General features: G+C 36.2%; 1 protein-coding gene across 1 annotated transcript; it reads left to right on the forward strand.

The window, feature by feature from the left end:
* The first annotated feature begins 18854 nt into the window (after nucleotides 1-18854).
* Nucleotides 18855-19880, forward strand: LOC140957180 (uncharacterized). The gene is made up of 2 exons (XM_073414318.1): nucleotides 18855-18952; nucleotides 19154-19880. Exons 1-2 carry the CDS (start codon nucleotides 18855-18857, stop codon nucleotides 19878-19880), a joined length of 825 nt encoding a protein of 274 aa, XP_073270419.1.
* The last annotated feature ends 424 nt before the right edge of the window (nucleotides 19881-20304 follow it).

The following is a 20304-nucleotide window of genomic DNA, read 5'->3' on the forward strand; positions in this document are numbered from 1 at the left end:
GAACCCAAGTACTTTATATATAGAGGAAGTCTCGAGTATTTCAAGCAGATCTTACTCATATCACTTTCAACTTTCTTCTTGTCTCTACATCTTGCTACTCAGCTCCAACTCGTGATAAAGTTTAGGCACATGTTCAATTCGTCGTGTAGTACTTTTATGTAGGTTATTGCTAGTTGTTCCATTGTATCTTGGGAAACATTCGTCCAAATTGATCCTCTAAGAACATACCGGAGGGGACGAATATATTTTAAAGACATGTACTTCGTACAGACCTCGGTTTGCTATACTGTTTTAGTTTTCCATGTTGTATTTTCTCGCGTATTGTTCATTGGTTTCTATTCGAATTTCTGTATCTTTTAAAAATTTACAGTAATTTATTTCTCTTTCGAGAACTACGATTATTGGTTAACACCAAGGCTAGAAGCATGTGTCACGCCTCGAGGCCGTGGTTAGTCGATACCGGTGTTGTTCAACAATCACATAATCGTCAAATAACAAGCCTCGTAGTACAGTATATACCAAAACCAGTTTATTTCTCATAATCAATAAAAGAATCGTCTTTACAACTTAAATACCAAAATAAACTGATTAAAATGTTTTAATAGTGCGGAAGCGATAAACATAAACTAAGCTTTAAAATTTCTGGAATAACTCGAGATCTCCTCTTCATCCATTTGCTCTTCATTTTTATCTGGGTGGGGACGAAGTAAGGGGTGAGTATTTTGGAAAATACTCAGTAAATGGGAGCCGATCGTGCATAACAAATATCAAGGATATACATACGAATAAATTATCGAAATCTCAATATTAAGCATGTTGAATCAAATAATAACACAAATACGAATATAGCACTGAAAATCATCTCATTTTATATGGTTTTACTGATCAGTCCCCTATATATTACTTCTCTAAGAGGCGAGGCCAGAGGAACGATTATTATAACCCACCGTATCAGGGCCTAAACAAAGCATATCAAAGTTTGAAATTTCCTTTACCATTTCTAAATCGAATCATTACATTGCATTTAAAATAATTCAACCTGCTTTCAAATATTATAACTGATATCGAACAACGAATAATTCAGGGCATTTCATACCAAATGGAAACAAATATATCATGCCGATCGAATTTTCAAAGTCACATTTAATTTATTTTTGAAATATATCATGCTCACTTAAAAAGAAAATAAGTGTGCCAAATCTTTTATATAATAATATATTTATTCAAAAGTCCACTTTAAAAATAATTAAATAAGTGAACCATATTTATTAAAAGAATATACATATCAAGAGCCATTTAAAATAAACATAAGTGTGCAATTTTATATAATAATATCAAAAACCCACTTACCTGATTTCGTTTGGATTAAAACGCTAGAAGGACGTGCTAAAAGAACTTCGTTCGAACAAGGTCTCGGCAAAGCTTCGAACTCGTCTGCTGCAATGCTTCGAATTTGGCATGTTTTCCAGCAGCTATATTTCGAATTTTTGTATCTACGGGGAGGGATTTTGCAGTATGTGAGGTGGGATTACTACCACCTAGGTTCTTCTTATATAGGCTTGGATAGTCAGCTACAAGGTAAGCTTTTATCACTCCCTTAATGTTGCTAATGGCTTAGTCAAAGGGATGATTACACTCTTCTCTCCAAAATGAACGTGGCCTCTTCTTGATTCGAGATACACATATGAGATTCATGCTGTAATGGTGAGTGATTTTATCTTTCTTAAGTGCAAATGGAGAGTGATTTTGGGCTGCATGAATCTCCTCCAAGATTGGTGCACTTCCATATTGCACGGTCTTCACAGCATGTACATAATTTGTCGTGACATAACTAAAAACAACATTTTTTCTACAACTAATTAATGACAGAAGACCCAAACATTTGCAAGTGTCTAAAGGGTTAGACACACCAAGATAATTCGTCTTTTAAACTTTGATAAATATTTTGGCTGTAGAAAATCCATTAAGTGCAATATAATTTGGATCGATGAAAAGAACTACGTTGGACAGCCTCGTCAAATAGAGTGGATACCTCTTGTGCCCAAATAATAAGTGGCACATAATAAGTAAATCGGGTGAAAATGCACCCCCTTGAATTTATTAGAATTGTAAATTTGAGTATTGACTCATAATACGATATGAGTTTTTTTTTAAAAAAATATTGTGTTGCTCTTTATTGATTGGTTTCATCGTGTGGCTGTTCTGAGTATATATTTGACTTTTATAGGTTTTGATGATTATTTTCTGACAAAAAAGCGCAATTTTTTTTTATTTTTTTCCCATTTCGTTTCCTTTTCATTTAATCCAAATTTTCATATTCATCTACTTGCTTGTATAGTTTTGCTATATAATGCCAATTTCTAGATTTCGGGAAGAGATCGGAACAGTTTCTATATGTTGAACTGCGAAATCTCTATAATGTATTTTGTGAGTAAACCATAGTAAAAAAATTTGTCGTACATTTTCGAATCTTATGAGTTCTGTAGCAAAATATTGAAAATCTTGTTAATGAAAAATTTATTGAGACTATAATAAACAAGTATCTTATTAATTACTATTTATTTTCGTTACAAAAATTCTAATTTTAATATGAGTAGATTTAAAATCCTGACCCTGTTGTAAGACTTTTGCACGAAGGATTATAAAATGATATAAATACTTCGCATGTAGAACCCGTAACTTAGACTACGTATAAGCCATGTATAATTCTAGTATTTTAAATGATTTTATTTCATGAGTATTTAAATGATTTTTCCTTAAGTTAATTATTTCATGCAGCTGTTTGATTTTTTTTATCATTTCAGTTATTTCAGTGAGGCCGGACTGGAGTTGGAGTTTAGAGATAAAATTTAAGATTCAAGAAACCTTTCCAGAATTTATTTTAGCTAGCAAGTAAGTTCATTTAAGTTAAAAAGGGAGTTTAAGGAATTATTTAAGTTACTTGAGGTGAGTAGAAAATAAATTCATTTAAGTTCTTAATTATGGGGTTAGTTCACTAAATTAATTAAAGGATAGGTAAGGCTTTTAAGGGTTATAAATCTAGTTAATAATTAACATATCCCCTCCACTTATTTGTTGAAATTCGGCCACCCCTTGGAGATGCAACATTTCTATGCCAACTCACCCTTTTGACTCATTCTTTGTTATTTTAACATGCCAACCTTTTTAATTATTAACCACCCTTAATTAATTAATTAATAAGCATAATCCTAGTCTAGGTTGGCATGAGTATTCGGCCACCACATTCTAGATCTCTCCAAGAAATATTTGATAGCAACAAAAATTCAAAATTCAAAAAAGGTGGAGACTTGGTCTTGATTTTCCCTATATTTTGCACACATCTCCCTCACTCCCCTAACCACTATTTCTCCTCTCCATCATCGAAAACCAGAGCCATTTTCAGTGCCAAAAATTGTGAGAATTTAGTGAGATTAAGAGAGAAAAATTTGGTAGAAGAAAAGGAAAGAAGATCACTCCACCTCATCCGCGCCGGATCGTCTCTTCTTTTCGTTTTTCTTTCAAACGAAACCAAGAATGCATATATTCTTCCTTGACTCTTCAATCAAGTCCTATTATCAATTATTTTTCATTACATGATCATCATTTCCATGTTAAAACCGAAATACATCAAGAGATTTCAGAAAATGCAACATGCAGAATTTTTCGGTTTTCTCTTATGCTTCACGGGTTGCTTTGTTTTGTGGGTTTCAGGCATTGGTTCGATTCCAGCCTCCCAAGGCGACATTTAGACATGTATTAAGATGCATTAAGACCATGTTGGTCCATTCAAACAAGCCCCGTGCATGATAGAAACCGAAATTGACAGCAGCTTCTCATTCTTAGCCATTTGTGTTTTCGAAAATTCTGTGTGTGCTGTCAAAGGAAATGAATCTGATTATGGCTGCCCCAAAGCCTATAGCCATGTTTAGATAACTTCCATAGCATTTCTAAGACGTGACTAAGTCACTCTTTTGGTGGCTTGGTCCATGGTGAAACGGTTTTTACAAAAACACTCAAGAACAGCCCCTCCCCACTTTCGGCCTTCTCATTTTTACAGCATGTATGGTTCGAGTTTGGTGGAATGGTGTGGATCTTGGTTGGCCTATGGCCCTTAGCCATGGTTCAAATCATTCCTTGGGAGTTTGGTAAGAGCCTCTAGTCAGTGGTTCAAGCCCCAATGGCCGGTAGTCTCGAAAACGACACAAGAAAAGCAAGTGTGCAGCTGCTGTAATTTTGACAGCAAGTGTGCTGTTGTTCCCAGGCGTCGTTCGAGTTCTCGGTTGGCTTTTAGCCCATGGCCTTGGACTGGACAGTGCCTCACCAAGTTAGGAAGGTCATTTTTTTGGCCGTTTGTGATTCGGATCATTTTTGAGGTCGTACGAGAATTTACGGTGCGATGTGCCAAATTGACTCTCGAAAGAGCGTTTCATGTTTTGGCCTCCATTCACCTAGATTTCGGCCCTCACCATTTTAGGAGCATTATTTGATCATTTTAGACGTATTTTAATCATGACTACATGATGGTTCAGTGTTGGTTCGGGTTGGCTCGGAGTCATGATTTAATACGAAGTCGGTAGGCGTAATTGTCACATTTTTTGAAGGTTATTGTATAGTTTGGTCCCATAAATCTATTGCATATTTTTCATGGCATATTTAGGTTGCAGCGAGCCTGGGAGCGATCCAATCCAAGCTGTAAAATGGGTACAGGATATTTAATTCAGTTATTTAATTATATTACGTGCAAAAATACAAATTTTGAGATTTATGCGATATTGCTTGTGGTCACTTTACTATCATGCTTAAGTCCGGTCCCCAGTATCGGCCCGGTCACCAGTTACCGGTCAGTTCAGTTGTTTCACCCAGTACTGTGGCAGTAGTCTGATCAGACGTAAATCCGATCCCCAGTATCGGTCCGGTCACCAGTATCGGTCAGCTCAGTTCAGTTCAGTTCAGGGACCACTTGCGTAGACCATAATCTCACAGAAAATTATTATATGCTATTTCAGTACAGGGCTCCAAGGAGCAAACAGTTTCACTATGATTTTCAGTTCAGCTATGCACGTATTATAATTAATCATGACACGACATTTTACGATATGCCTCATGACATGAAATTTTACTCCCATGCAATTTTACTATATTTACTCGTTATTTACGATATATTCATGTTGAGTCTTTAGACTCACTAGACTTGATTGTTGTAGGTAATGATGATGTCGGGATCGAGGGCGGGGACAAGTGAGCTAGCTCGAGTCGGCAGTAGTGGCACCCGAGGACCTCAGTTTCAGCACTTGCCATTTTGATGCTCAAATATTTTATTAGTTATTGAATACTTTAACTTGTTATTTTGGCAAGTAATAATTTCTTCCGCTGCTGTTTTGAACGTTAAATATTTTATCAGTTTTTGGTATGAATGAGGCACTCCATTTATTTTAAAAGAAAAATTTTAAATTTTCCGCAAATTCTCAAGTAAGGATTTTTAGGCCTCTACATCGCAATATAATTAATTTTGAGTGATATCAACACATTGTGAATTTATGATGCATAACATACTGCAGAGAGTGCTAATGGGTAGCAGAATATTAATTTTGTGACACTATTGTCGTGGATGAAATCATGGTTGTCACGCCCCGAGACCGAGACGTCGGTGACATCCAGCATTGTTTATCAATTTACATGAAAAAAATTAAGCCTCGTAGCAAATAGCCAAACACCAGTTTTTTCCATAAATAAATATTGTCTTTACAATGATAACAAAATGAAAATTACATCAGGATTGCGGAAGCGAAATAAATACAAAGTCTTGAGTCTAGATTTTTTGGTGCGATCACCAGCCTCGGAACGTCTCATGTTCCTCCTCGTTCCATTGTTCTTCATTCTTATCTGGGGAGATATGTAAGGGGTGAGTGCTTTGGAAAACACTCAGTAAGTAGGGGCCGATCGATTACCACAAATACATATAAAGATAATTTTAAAACATATTTTAACAGACTTTCAAAATTTATCATATCAAACATTAACCGAATCAGACTCGAAGGATGAAACATAACTTATCAGAACAATTCAGAACAGATCAGATCATAACAAACGGAACACTGTTATTCGTCTCGTCATCCATGGTCAAATTTTCCCCCATATGTTAGTCTTCTAAGGGATGAGGCCAAAACACAGTTTTATATCCACTGATGGGGGCCATACAGAACACAATTTTATACCCACTGATGGGTGCCATACAGAACACAGTTTTATACCTACTGATGGGGGCCTGACAGAATTTACAATCGTCGTTCCATATTCAATTTGAATCATAACAGTGAACCTCAGAATCAGACTTATCAAACGATACTTATCAGAATTGTGAAAGGACTCGGCATAATCAAATAACATCGAACATAGAAAAAACATATCGTACATCGATCGAGATTTTTATCAAAATGAATAATATTTTTTCAAAATGGGTTGACACACATACAAGCATGTCATGTTAAACTTATACAAATTTTAAATTACAAAGGAATACATAGCAAAAACCCACTTACATGAAAGATTGTTCCAAAAATCTTGGAATGAACAAGTTGGCGTTTAACACTGAAAAACCAATCACCTTGCAAAAATGTTTGCACCTAATTGAACCGTTGGATAGGTCTGAATTTTGGATATGTTGCTCCAAACACATGTAGGTATATGCTGAACGGTGGAGATCGGATTTGGACGTGTAAAACAATGAGCGAAACTTTCTGAAATTGAGCAGAATTTTTGTACTCGAAAATTACAACTTTTGGAGAGAACTTTTGATGTTGTTTTGGTGTGATTGCACTCATTCCTTTGCCACTATTTATAGGCACCAATGTGACTTTATGCCTTCATCCTTCATACCAAAGGTTGCATGGTTTATGGAATTAATCACCAATGTGACTCTTGGCATTCCCCTTTCATACCAAATGTTGCATGGTTTATGGACTTAAATGTCACATATGTGACTCTTAGCATTCCCTTTCCATACAAAAGGTTGAATGGTTTATGGATTTAAATGTCACCAATGTGATTTTAGGCCTTCTCCCTCCATGCCAAAGGTTGCATGTAATTTTATTCTCCTCCATGACATAATTTATCTTCAATGCAAAAATAAAATCAACTTGGTACTTTGTCTCTTTGTATAGTAAAATTTTGGGTCTTCACATCCTTCCCTCATTCTTTAAAGTTTCGCCCTCGAAACTTGAATTAGCTTGATCTTTGAAAAGGTAGGGGTGATATCTGCGCATTCTTTCTTCAAGTTTCCAAGTAGCTTCTCTTTCGGTATGATTAGACTATTGTACTTTGACATATAGAATGGTTCGCTGTCGTAGCACTTGTTCTTTAGTATCCACTATACGAACAGGGACTTTTTCGTATATTAATTCTTCATTCAGGTTGCCGTCAAGTAGTAGAGGTGCGACCTCAAGGATATGGCTCGAGTCAGGTTTGTATTTTCTCAGCTGCGAAACGTGGAAAGAGTTGTGGATTGTTGACATGTCCGACGGCAAGGCTAGTCGATAAGCTATAGTTCCAAATCTTTCAAGAATCTCGAAGGGTCCGACGTATCTTGGGTTCAATTTTCCCGATTTGCTGAAGTGGACCACTCCCTTCATAGGTGAAACCTTGACATAAGCCTTTTCTCCGACTTCAATCTCCAACGATCTTCTCTTCAAGTCAGCCCAGCTTTCTTTGCCGATCCTGTGCTGCTTTGAGTTTCTCCCTGATAATGGCTACCTTTTCAACCGTGGCATGTACCAGTTCCGGTCCGGTGATAGCTTTCTCTCCGATTTCATCCCAATACAGTGGGGATCTACATTTTCGACCGTAGAGCGCTTCATAAGGGATTTCTATGCTACTGTGGTAGCTGTTATTGTAAGCGAACTCTATTAGGGGTAGATGCTCACTCCATTTTCTTTTAAAATCTAGATCACGCGCCCTTAACATATCCTCCAAAGTTTGGATCATCCTTTCAATTTGGCCGTTTGTTTGTGGGTGATAGGTCGTGCTGAGGGTCACTTTGGTTCCCATGGCTTCTTGGAAACTTTTCCGAAATCGGGACACAAATCTTGGATCCCTATCGGATTGTATACTTGCTGGAACTCCATATAATCTTACTATATTGTCCATGTACAGTGTGATTAGTTTATCTAGGTTGTAGTTCATTCGCACCGGTAAAAAGTGTACTGATTTGGTTAGTCGGTCGATGATAACCCAGATCCCATCATGGTTTTGTCTTGACTTTGGTAATCCTACCACAAAGTCCATGGAAATGTGCTCCCTCTTCCATGTTGGGATTTCTAGTGGTTGTAGGAGTCTTCCAGGTCGCTGAGGTGCGGCTTGGACCTGCTGAAACATTCGGAATGTAGCGACAAAGTCAGCTACGTCCTTCTTCATTCCATTCCACCAGTAATTCTGTTTAAAGTCTCGATACATTTTGGTGCTCCCAGGGTGAATTGAGAACTTTGACTTGTGTGCCTCAGACATTACTTATCGTCTTATCTCATCGAGGTCTGGTACACACAAACGTCATTTCATCCACAGGACGCATTTCTCATCAATTTGGAATTCTTGAGCTTTTTCTTCTTGAAGTTGCTCCTTAATTTTTGCTATGAAGGGATCATGATTTTGTTTCAACTTGATCGTTTCTTGAAGGCATGGTTGAGCTGAAAGAGCCGATAAATTTTTTTCCCTATGTCTCTTCGGCTCAAGAATCTGCTATCTTGTTTGCTTTACCCGGATGGTAACTGATTGTTAAATCATAATCCTTCAAGAGTTCAATCCACCGTCTCTGCCTCATGTTCAATTCTTTTTGAGTGAATACGTATTTGAGACTTTGATGATCGGTGAATATATCTCATTTAGCACCATATAGATAATGTCTCCATATTTTTAGTGCAAATACGATGGCTGCTAACTCAAGATCATGAGTTGGGTAATTTTGCTCATAAGGTTTAATTGCCTTGATGCGTAGGCAAATACCTGACCTTCCTGCATAAGTACACACCTTAATCCTCCCTTTGATGCATCACTATATATGGTGAAGTTCTTGCCATCTTCGGGAAGTACTAGCACTAATGTAGATGTAATTTTTCTTTTAAGAATCTGAAAACTCATCTCGCATTCTTCACTCCAATGAATCTAGAGTTTTTCTGTGTGAGTTTGGTGAGAGGTATGACTATTGAAGAAAATCCTTCAACAAATTTCCTATAACATCCAGGTAAACCCAGAAAGCTTCGAATCTCAGTTATTGATTTTGGTCGAGGTCAGTCTACAATTGCCTCTACTTTCTTGGGGTCCACTGAGACACCTATTTCAGAGATTATGTGTCCCAAAAAGGCGACACTTGTTAGTCAAAATTCATGTTTCTTAAATTTTGCATACAGTTTTTTTTCTCTGAGTTTCTATAGGGTGAGACGAAGATGTTTATCATTATCCTCCTTACTTGGTGAGTACACCAGGATGTCGTCTATGAATACGACCACAAAACTATCGAGTTATGGTTTTAAAACTCTATTCATGAGGTCCATGAATGCTGCTAGAGCATTCGTCAGTCTAAAAGACATTACCGTAAACTTGTAATGGCCGTATCTTGTCCTGAAGGCTGTTTTAGGAATATCTTCTGCTTTGACCTTCAGTTGATGGTATCATGACCTCAGATCGAGTTTTGAAAAGACCTTGGCTCCTTTCAATTGGTGGAAAAGGTCATCTATCCTCGGGAGAATGTATTTATTCTTATTTGTAATCTTGTTCAACTTTCTGTAGTCGATACATAATCTCATACTCTCATCTTTCTTTTTCATAAATAGCACAGGGGCTCCCCACGGAGATGCACTGGGTCCGATCTGCTTTTTATCCAACAACTCTTGGAGTTGATCCTTTAGTTCCTTTAACTATGCTGGGGCCATTCTGTATGGTGCTTTTGAGATTGGTGTAGCCCCATGGATCAAGTGGATCTCAAACTTCACTTCACGGTCAGGAATCGTGCCAAGCAATTCTTCAGGGAAGACGTCCGGAAATTCCTAAATAACTGGAATATCCTCTATCTTCAGAGTAACTTCGTCATTTACCTCGCTGATCATTGCTGGTTAGACTTCTTCGCCATACTCCATGGCTTTCTAGGTCTGAGAAGCAGAAAGAAAGGATTTTTGTTCCTTATCCTTGACATGAAATACGATTTTATCTTGGATTGGAGTTTGGCATTCTTACCCCAACAATCTACCATTGCATGATTCTTTTTTAATCAATCAATTCCCATAGTACACTGAATAAAATCGGCACTGAATATATGCGTATCCACACTTATTTTATTCTATCTTAAAATTATCACGATTATTATCTCAAAACTTAAAACTAATATAGAATCTTAGAACATAACTACTTATCAGCTTATTGACTCAAGTTCCAATAATTATAACCTAGTTAAAATTTCTTTCAACCTTGCACGGAAGAAACTAATTTCTCAAATAATTCTTCTTTTACTAAATCTTTCCTTAATCAAGACTATGAGCCTAGCATGCTTTAACACAAACAAGTTTCGTTGGATGTCTTTCTCCTCAAATCTTCCCTTTTTTTTTGTACTATAAGAAGAGTCAGAACTTATTATGCATGCTACACTTCCTCGATGTCAATCAATATCTTACTTTATTTTCATAAGGAAATGACCTAAAATAATATAAATTTCTTAATATATATTATTTATTACCTTCATAAGATATTACAAAATCTTACATATTTAAATTTAGCACTTAGCATCCCAAAATTAATGTACATACCGTCAGTTATTGACACAAAACTTAACTTTTACATTTGAATATCAAAGTTTATATAATTCTATCTCATATTTTCATAAATAATTTATTATCCCCGAGTCAAATATTTCATCTTAAGTCAGAAGCTTATCTTCGATAGGTAAATTTCCAAAAATGTAAATCAACTTATATTAGATAGATGTATTTCCAAAAATATAATTCAACTTATCTTTGCACATTTCCAAAGAAATGTTACACTTCTTTCTTTTCGTATCATAATAACAATCTAGCCTACCTTATCATCTTTCCATCATCACTGCTCTTTTTCTACTACATCCATAAGTACTTCTCTTCTTTCACGTTTTCCACGACAAGGTGCATATAGTTATTTTGTTCTTGCAATCTATCCATAGCGACATGAAGCTTGGCGATATAATGTTCTTTCTTGCTAGCAAGGTTTTCATGTTGATGACGAGAGCGGTTAGCAAGATCCTTCTCAGTTTCTATCCTTACTATCAACTTTCGGTTTGGGTAAACTAGTCGTACTACGTGAGATGGGTTACGCAGGGTTAGGGCGAGATGGCTCTTTGCTCGATCAAGGTGATGGGTGAGATGTACATCAGTCTGAATTAGGGTTTTGGTTTTCATGAGCTCTTGTTTCTCTTGCTTCCTCTAGCGAGTTGAGCCTTTAGGGTTTCAATCTCTCATGTTTGGTTTTCAATGGTAAGTTGACGCATGCGAAGGGCGGCTTGAGCACGAGTACGAGAGGTGGCCATTTCCAATACATATCGAATGAAAAAAGGGATCAAAATTTCATTATCATATAAGAATGATATTTGGATCGAAAAAAATATCCGTGGGATTTCCAAAGTTGGAAAGAAGGGTAATTTCGCATATATTGAAAGTAGTAAACAAGATTGAGTTTCAAAATTCCATGCGAAAGCATAAGCCATCCAATTAAGGCGAAAGCTGGAACTTGAAGATTTAAATAAACAGAGATGAGTATGATGTACCAGAATGATTTGGATAGGAAGGCATGGGTTTTTGCCAAAATTTGACTTCGCCAAATTTTGTCTATCAAACTCTCAGCCGGATTATGAACCTGACGGCTCTGATATCACTTAAATGTCATGTCCCGAGACCGAGGCGTCGGTGACATCCGGCATTGTTTATCAATTTACATGAAAACAATTAAGCCTCGTAGCAAATAACCAAACACCAGTCTTTTCCATAAATTTATATTTTCTTTACAATGACAACAAAATGAAAATTACATCATGATTGCGGAAGCGAAATAAATACAAAGTCTTGAGTCTAGATCTTTTGGTGCGATCACCAGCCCCAGAACGTCTCATGTTCCTCCTCGTTCCATTGTTCTTCATTCTTATCTGGGGAGATATGTAAGGGGGGAGTGCTTTGAGAAACACTCAGTAAGTAGGGGCCGATCGATTGCCACAAATACATATAAAGATAATTTTAAAACATCTTTTAACAGACTTTCAAAACTTATCAAATCAAACATTAACCGAATCACACTCGAAGGGTGAAACATAACTTATCAGAACAATTCAGAACATATCAGATCAGAACAAACAGAACACTGTTATTCATCTCGTCATCCATGGTCAAATTGTCCCCCATATGTTAGTCCTTTAAGGGGTGAGGCCAAAATATAGTTTTATACCAACTGATTAGGGCCATACAGAACACAATTTTATACCCACTGATGGGGGCCAGAACACAGTTTTATACCCACTGATGGGGGCTAGACAGAATTTACAAACGTCATTCCATATCTAATTTGAATCATAACAATGAACCACACAATCAGACTTATCAAACGATACTTATCAGAATTGTGAAAGGACTCGGCAGAATCAAATAGCATCGAACATAGAAGAAACATATAGTACATCGATCGAGATTTTTATCAAAATGAATAGCATTTTTTGAAAATGGGTTGACACACATACAAGTATGTCATGTTATACTTATATAAATTTTAAATTACAAAGGAATACATAGCAAAAACCCACTTACATGAAAGATTGTTCCAAAAATTTTGGAATGAACAAGTTTGCGTTTTACACTGAAAAATCAATCACTTTGCAAAAAATGTTTGCATCTATTTGAACCGTTGGATCGGTCTGAATTTTGGATATGTTGCTCCAAACACGTGTAGGTATATTCTGAACGGTGGAGAACGGATTTGGACGTGTAAAACAATGAGCAAAACTTTCTGAAATTGAGCAGAATTTTTGTACTAGAAAATTACAACTTTTGGAGACAATTTTTGATGTTGTTTTGGTGTGATTTCACTCATTCCTTTGCCACTATTTATAGACACTAACGTGACTTTATGCCTTCCTCCTCCATACCAAAGGTTGCATGGTTTATGACATTAATCACCAATGTGACTCTTGGCATTCCCCTTCCATACCAAAGGTTGAATGGTTTGTGGATTTAAATGTCACTAATGTGATTTTAGGCCTTCTCTCCTCATGCCAAAGGTTGCATGTAATTTTATTATACTCTATGACATAATTTATCTTCAATGTAAAAATAAAATCACCTTGGTACTTTGTCTCTTTGTATAGTAAAATTTTGGGTCTTCACAATGGTTCTACTTGTTAAATTTCTTAATTATAATTAGATTTTGGTTTCTATTTGGAATGAGTCTGTTAGTTTGTCAATTTAAATCAACAAACTCTTGATCGAATTTTTTGGTTCGGAGTGATAAGTTTGGCCAAGAAATAAATGTACTAAAATACCGTTACACTGTTTATGCAGGTCTTGGTGGTGGATGGACTGAAAAAATTGATGTTGGGGTGAAAATGCTCTCCCGAGGTATGATCGATCGCACATGCTATAATCAAATACTTCTGAATGTTCGACCAACCGGTACATTAGAACAGGTCAGATAGATTATAAAATGGCCCAAGTGACGTACCTACGTTCATCAGACGAACTATAAGTAGGAAAGAATTTCTGGATATTTAAAACATTTTAAAGAAACTGCATGCTGATCAGGTAAGCATCAAAGATGGACATTGAAGTTTTCGTCAAGAAACCAGTATATGCTGATTTTCGGCAACGAATAAAGTACACCTGAGCTTTCTTTTTCTTTTCTTTTTTTGGGCATGAATATTGTCTTGAGATGACAGGCATGCCTACCGGCTACTTCGCTGATATCAAAACCGAAGATTCCGATAGAAGAAATATTGGAAGCAACTAAACCCATTGAGCCATTCCTAAGGAACGAAGAAACAGACACGATCTTCTCTATTGGAAACTAGTAAAAAATACAGGCTTTTTCGTAACAAATTTAAGGCACTTGTATTTACAAGTCGGTATGGCAGTGGTCAGTGGAGGTGTTGAGATGCTGAGGCCTAAGATGTTCATCGTCATCATGTACAAATAAATTCACATTTCTGTGTATTTTGTTGCTTAGAAATGTGTTCACATTATTGTTGTCTGCTAATATCTAATAAGAATGGAATGAAAGTTTGTCCAATTATTTTGATATCATGTGTGTACATTTTGATATTTGCAGAGATTGGATCTGCATGGTCATGATGAGATGCATGTTTTTTATAAGTCTTTTTCGTTGTGGAAAGTTTGTCCAGTTATTTTCGACTAATAAGGGGAAATTTGGTTTGTTTTCTTAATTTATAGGTCTTTTTCGTTGTGGAAAGAGTTGCCAGCGGTCAGACATCAAACGAGGTCCTTTCAATGTCGAAAATATGTATATTTTTAGTCTTAAATGGAACATTTTGTTTTTGTGGTATGTTTGTTTTGGTAATGATGAACATGAATTTTGAAGATGGTGATATTAATTGACCATGTTTTAGTTGCATAATTAAATAGGTATTTATAGCCTATGAGATAACTTGGGGATTTTGGCATTATTTACGCTGGAGCTTTTATTTTTGTTTAAGTTTTTTTTTTCTTGTACTAAATTAAATTATATATTTATGATTATATTTTTTTTGAAAATATATGTCCATATATATAAGAAATATTGTTATGATGTGTCTGCAAGTCACTTGCTATATTTATTTTTGATAATATAATATTTACAAAATATATTTTCATCCCTCAATTTGAATTTTCTGGCTCCATTCTTAAATACAAACTCAAGAAATAACGTGAGTGGAAACACCCAACACGAAGCCCAAGCCTCTGTTTGAATCAGAACTATACCCAAATGAAAAACCATGCAACCATAGTAAGACTATTTCAAGGTTGTGTTTAGATTGATGTATTTGATTTGAATGAAGATATTTGATTTGAGGAGATTTCAAATGAGACCCATTAGTGTATTTGAAATTTAAGGTAATTATAAATGACTCATTTCAATTTTCTTCATCTGAGCAAGAGAAATAATTTGAATTTAATGGGTTTGAAATACATACTCTCAAATTCATCAATCCGAATACAACGTTGGACATATTTGATTTCAAGTAAGATGATTTATTTGGAAAAGGATTTCCATGGATGAATTTCAAATAACACTCATCTAGATGATACATTTGAAATTCATCATAATTTACGGTGGTTTGCAAGGATAATATATAGACTTTGAATATGGTCCTTGAGCTAAGAATATGATAAATATAGCCATTAAATAATTTCGTGTTGAGTAGATAAACAAAGACGGAGTTTGTACGGCATTATAGTACAATTATCCAATTTAATGCATAACCACGTAAATCACATGAAATACCGATTAATAAACCTTTTAGTTTATAACGAATTTCAGGAGGAGTCAAACTAGTTAAGCAAGTAATGGCCCATTATTCCATATTTTTGATTAATTATAATTTTTAATGATAATTTAAATATCTTAATCAAGATACGATTTAAAGAAAATGCTTGAAATGGATGTGAAAATTCAATTAAGCAAATGTGACTTGGATTATGCGTATTGTACACAGTATATGCAAAGTCGAAGTCGAAAACCCGATGAGTCAATGAAATGGCGTCCAACTTTTATAACAAGAAATAAGGTATGTAGTGATCGAGTAACATACGACATATTTACATATCATTTGATGTATAATTGGTTGATTTAAGTGAACGTATATGTCTGTGTCTTATTTGAGTTGATCTGACATGCGGCATTCATGATTGTAAATTCATGTATAAAATAAATATTTTTTCAACACACTTCATTTTATATATACATATATATAAATGATATACACATTGAGTTATGATCCTTGGATACCTAGATATCGTTGGATTTTGATATTGCTTCAGGGGTTAGAACACGTTAATTTGTCTAGCACATTATATGACTCGTAAAGACATAGTCATTCGTTGTCCCTATTATCGATAGGTTGAGATTTGAGATTTATTGCACTTTTTCGAGCTATCATGTGAATATTCTCTTATACTTGACTGAGGTTTGTGTCTGCTAGAGCTTCGATGATTTAATAGCGATTCAATCGATCCTGATATATGCTCAGTAGATGAGAAATTTATTGATGCAACATCGCACATCATATATAATTTTATAAAGAAATATTGAGTTTATTATAGTTATTCATACGAGACGTTTGTTCATCCTCGAATGGGGTTGTTATATGTCGGACATGTTCGAGAAATATGAAATATTCTTATATATTTATTTTGAATCAGTTGTATGCGCATGTTTATTTTTTAATGGTTTATAAACAAATATTTCATTACACAATTTATTTTAAGTATTGAAATTACAATCAATGAACAATTTTTGGCTCATGTTAAATAAATTTTTAAAATGGTTTTGTTGTGATTAATTAACTCTAATCAAATTATATGTTAATAAATATTAGGAGTTAATAGTGTGTTAGAGTAGATGTTCAGCAAGTCAACTGTAGTTTTGAGATTTATTGACTCTATTGCAATATTTGCTACCCCCAGTGTACAATGTCAAGTTTTAGTACTCGGTGAAGCACAGATATCGATCCAACAAGCTAGGAGTGTAATTTAATTATAAATTAATTATCACAATTAAACTAATCAGACCTTATTTAAAAATTGTTTTTGTTAATTGTGAACGAAAATTAATGAAAGCACGCAAACAATTTAAAATCAGTAAGAATAAAAATATAGATGTACGATTTCACTTGGTCTTCACTATATTAAATTATCATTGACATATATACTTAAAATTTCATCCCTTTACTACCCAAGAATTCTCACATATTCCTACTCCCTTTCCCAAGTGGTGCGTATGTATCAATTATCTAAAGTCGATTTCAATATCCTTATTAAAAATAAAACAATAAATAATTTCAATAGCACAATAATTCTTTTAATGGATTCGTTGGAGTTATAGCCTTCTGAACTCTATAAACACCAACAACATATTTTTCTATGGTCCTATTCAAAATCTCCTCTCCCGAGTGATAGATCTCAAATAACTACGACAATCCAATTAGTGATCAAGTAATTAAAAACAATAAAATACAGAAAATAAAGATAAAGAAAGAAGTAATTCGCATGTATAAATCAACAATTCATAAATAAAGATCCGACCAAGATACGTCATCATTTAGATTTAATAAATTAGTTCATGAATGAAAATGATAAAATAAATTCATGTTCTTCAACATCACTAATACACTAAAATTAAGTAAGAAGAAGGGAAGAAGAATCGAATCAGAGTTGCGACTCCGTCCCAGTAGATGCACTCTTCGTCTTCGTTCTTCGTTATTGCTCTCTTTCCTGTTCTCTGGATTTTTTGCATGACTACGGCTCCGCTCTGTGGCTAGGGTTTAAATATTTATCCGTGCGTGAATGGTTGCATAAACCCAAGAAAAGCCTATCAATGCTTTCCGCATCTCAAGTTTGGAGAGCCATGAAATCTGGAGAAGACATTTACCTAGCAATGGTAAGTGAAGTAAAAGAGGAAGTCGAGTTGAAACTGAGGACATCTCGATAGTGAGAGAGTTCCCAGATGTTTTTCCGGAAGAACTCTCTGGGACGGTCCCGAACCGCGAAGTTGAGTTTGAAATAAACTTGGTCCCCGATACTGCACCAATCTCTAAAGCACCTTACAGAATGGCACCAGCCGAGCTCAAAGAGATGAAAGAACAACTCCAAGAATTGCTAGATAAAAGGCAAATTCGACTGAGTGTGACCCCATGGGGAGCCCCGGTACTCTTCGTAAAGAATAAAGACGGGAGTATGACATTGTGCATCGACTATAGAGAACTGAACAAGATCACAATCAAGAACAGGTACCCTCTACCTCGGATATACGATTTGTTTGACAAGCTTAAGGGAGCCGCCGTCTTTTCTAAACTAGACCTGAGGACAGGTTACCACCAGTTGAAGGTCAGGGCTGAAGATATTCCCAAAACAGCCTTTCGAACCATATATGGGCATTATGAATTCACTGTGATGCCTTTTGACCTGACAAACGCACCAACAACATTCATGGATCTGATGAACAGAGTATTCAAGTCATTCCTGGATCAGTTCATAGTGGTATTCATCGATGACATCCTCGTCTATTCCCCTAACAAGAAAAGCCACGAAGAGCACCTTCACCTTGCTCTGCAAACCTTAAGAGAGAATGAGCTCTATGCTAAGTTCAGTAAATGCAAATTCTGGCTAAAGAGTGTGTCCTTTTTAGGACATGTGATCTCAAAAGCAGGAGTGTCAGTGGATGCCAGGAAAGTAGAGGCAATTACAGAGTGGCCGACACCTAAAAACGCCACCGACATCAGAAGCTTCCTTTCATCCATAAGACTCTTTTGTCCTCAATATCATGAGATAATGGCAGAGGCGCACAAGTCAAAATTATCAGTCCATCCAAGCAGTACAAAGATGTACAGAGATCTCAAGAATAATTTCTTGTTGAATGGCATGAAAAGTGATTTAGCGGAATTCGTCTGCAGATGTCAGATATGTCAGCAGGTCAAAGCAGAACACCAGCGGCCTGGAGGATTACTGCAACCTTTGGAAATTCCCGAATGGAAGTGGGAGCATATTTCCATGGACTTTGTGGTAGGATTGTAAAAGGCTAGGCAACGCCACGACGATATATGGGTAATCGTAAACAGACTCACGAAATCTACTCATTTTCTACCTGTCCGCATGAATTACAATCTCGACAAGCTGGCATCACTGTACATGGACAACATTGTGAGGCTGCATGGAGTGCCAGTGAGCATCCTATCTGATAGAGATCCGAGGTCCGTCTCGCGCTTTTGGAAGAGCTTTCAAGAGGTCATGGGAACGAAAGTGACCTTAAGTACGGCCTATCATCCTCAAACCGATGGGCAAACTGAGAGAACCATACAAACCTTAGAAGATATGCTGCGAGCATGCGCCCTTGAATTCAGTAGCAGCTGAAGCACTCATTTACCCTTAATTGATTTTGCATACAACAACAGCTATCACAACAGCATTGGAATGGCACCAAATGAAGCTCTGTATGGAAGAAAATGTCGGTCACCACTGTATTGGGATGAAGTGGGAGAAAAAGTCATGGTGGGACCCGAGCTAATACAAATGATCGTAGACAAAGTTAAAATTGTCCGGGAAAAGCTCAAGGCAGCTCAAGACCAACAGAAGAGCTGGGTGGATCTGAAAAGAAGGCCAATAGAGTTAAACATGGGCGAGAAGGCCTATGTGAAAGTCTCATCGATGAGAAGAGTTGTCCTATTCAGTAAAGCCGGGAAACTGAACCCTCGATACGTTGGACCATTCGAAATCTTGGAAAAAGTGGGCACGCTAACATGTAGACTGGCACTGCCACCAAACATGTCAAGAATCAACAACGTGTTCCACGTATCCCAACTAAGGAGGTACATTCCAAACCCAAGCGACGTGTTGGAGGTAGAACCACTCATAATCGAAGGAAACTTGGGAGAAGAACTGAAATACGAAGAAGTCCCTATCAGAATCGTGGACACCAAGGAACACGTTTTCAGACGACGTACCATTCCCTACGTCAAAGTGCAGTGGTCCAACCACACCGAGCGGGAAGCAACTTGGGAAGTGGAAGAGAAGATGCGTAAGGAATATCCCTACCTATTTGGAGACCGAGACAGCTCAAGTTTCGAGGAAAAACTTCCCATAAGGAGGGAGAGATGTGAAAACCTACACATGCATCCCTAATTTAAGATAGACCACTAAAATTTTGGTGTACATAATTTAGATGAGAATATTTTGGAAATACAATCTTTAATTAAATGGTATTAGTTTATGCATGAACATGGATATTTTCGAATTTGTGGGATCTATTGCAAGCTTGGGACACAAGGCTAAAAGAATTAAAGCATGAATATTGCTAGAAATTTTCGAAAATCCTACTAGATTACATGCCTAATGATTGAGATGGATGGATACAAGGTAAATTAGAAACGAATCCTCAAACTGGTGCACAAAAATCCTTATACATAGCCACCATATTTTCGAACCAATTAGGGGCAAGAGGTTAAGGAATAAATCCAACATTTCGGGTAGCTAAATAACTCAGTTTTGGGAGGGGATTTTGGAGCCAAAAACGTGAGATTTGAGGCCAATTATGGACATGATTTGA

This window comes from Primulina huaijiensis, chromosome 2 (genome assembly GCF_012295235.1).
Source record: "Primulina huaijiensis isolate GDHJ02 chromosome 2, ASM1229523v2, whole genome shotgun sequence".
Classification (NCBI taxonomy): domain Eukaryota; kingdom Viridiplantae; phylum Streptophyta; class Magnoliopsida; order Lamiales; family Gesneriaceae; genus Primulina; species Primulina huaijiensis.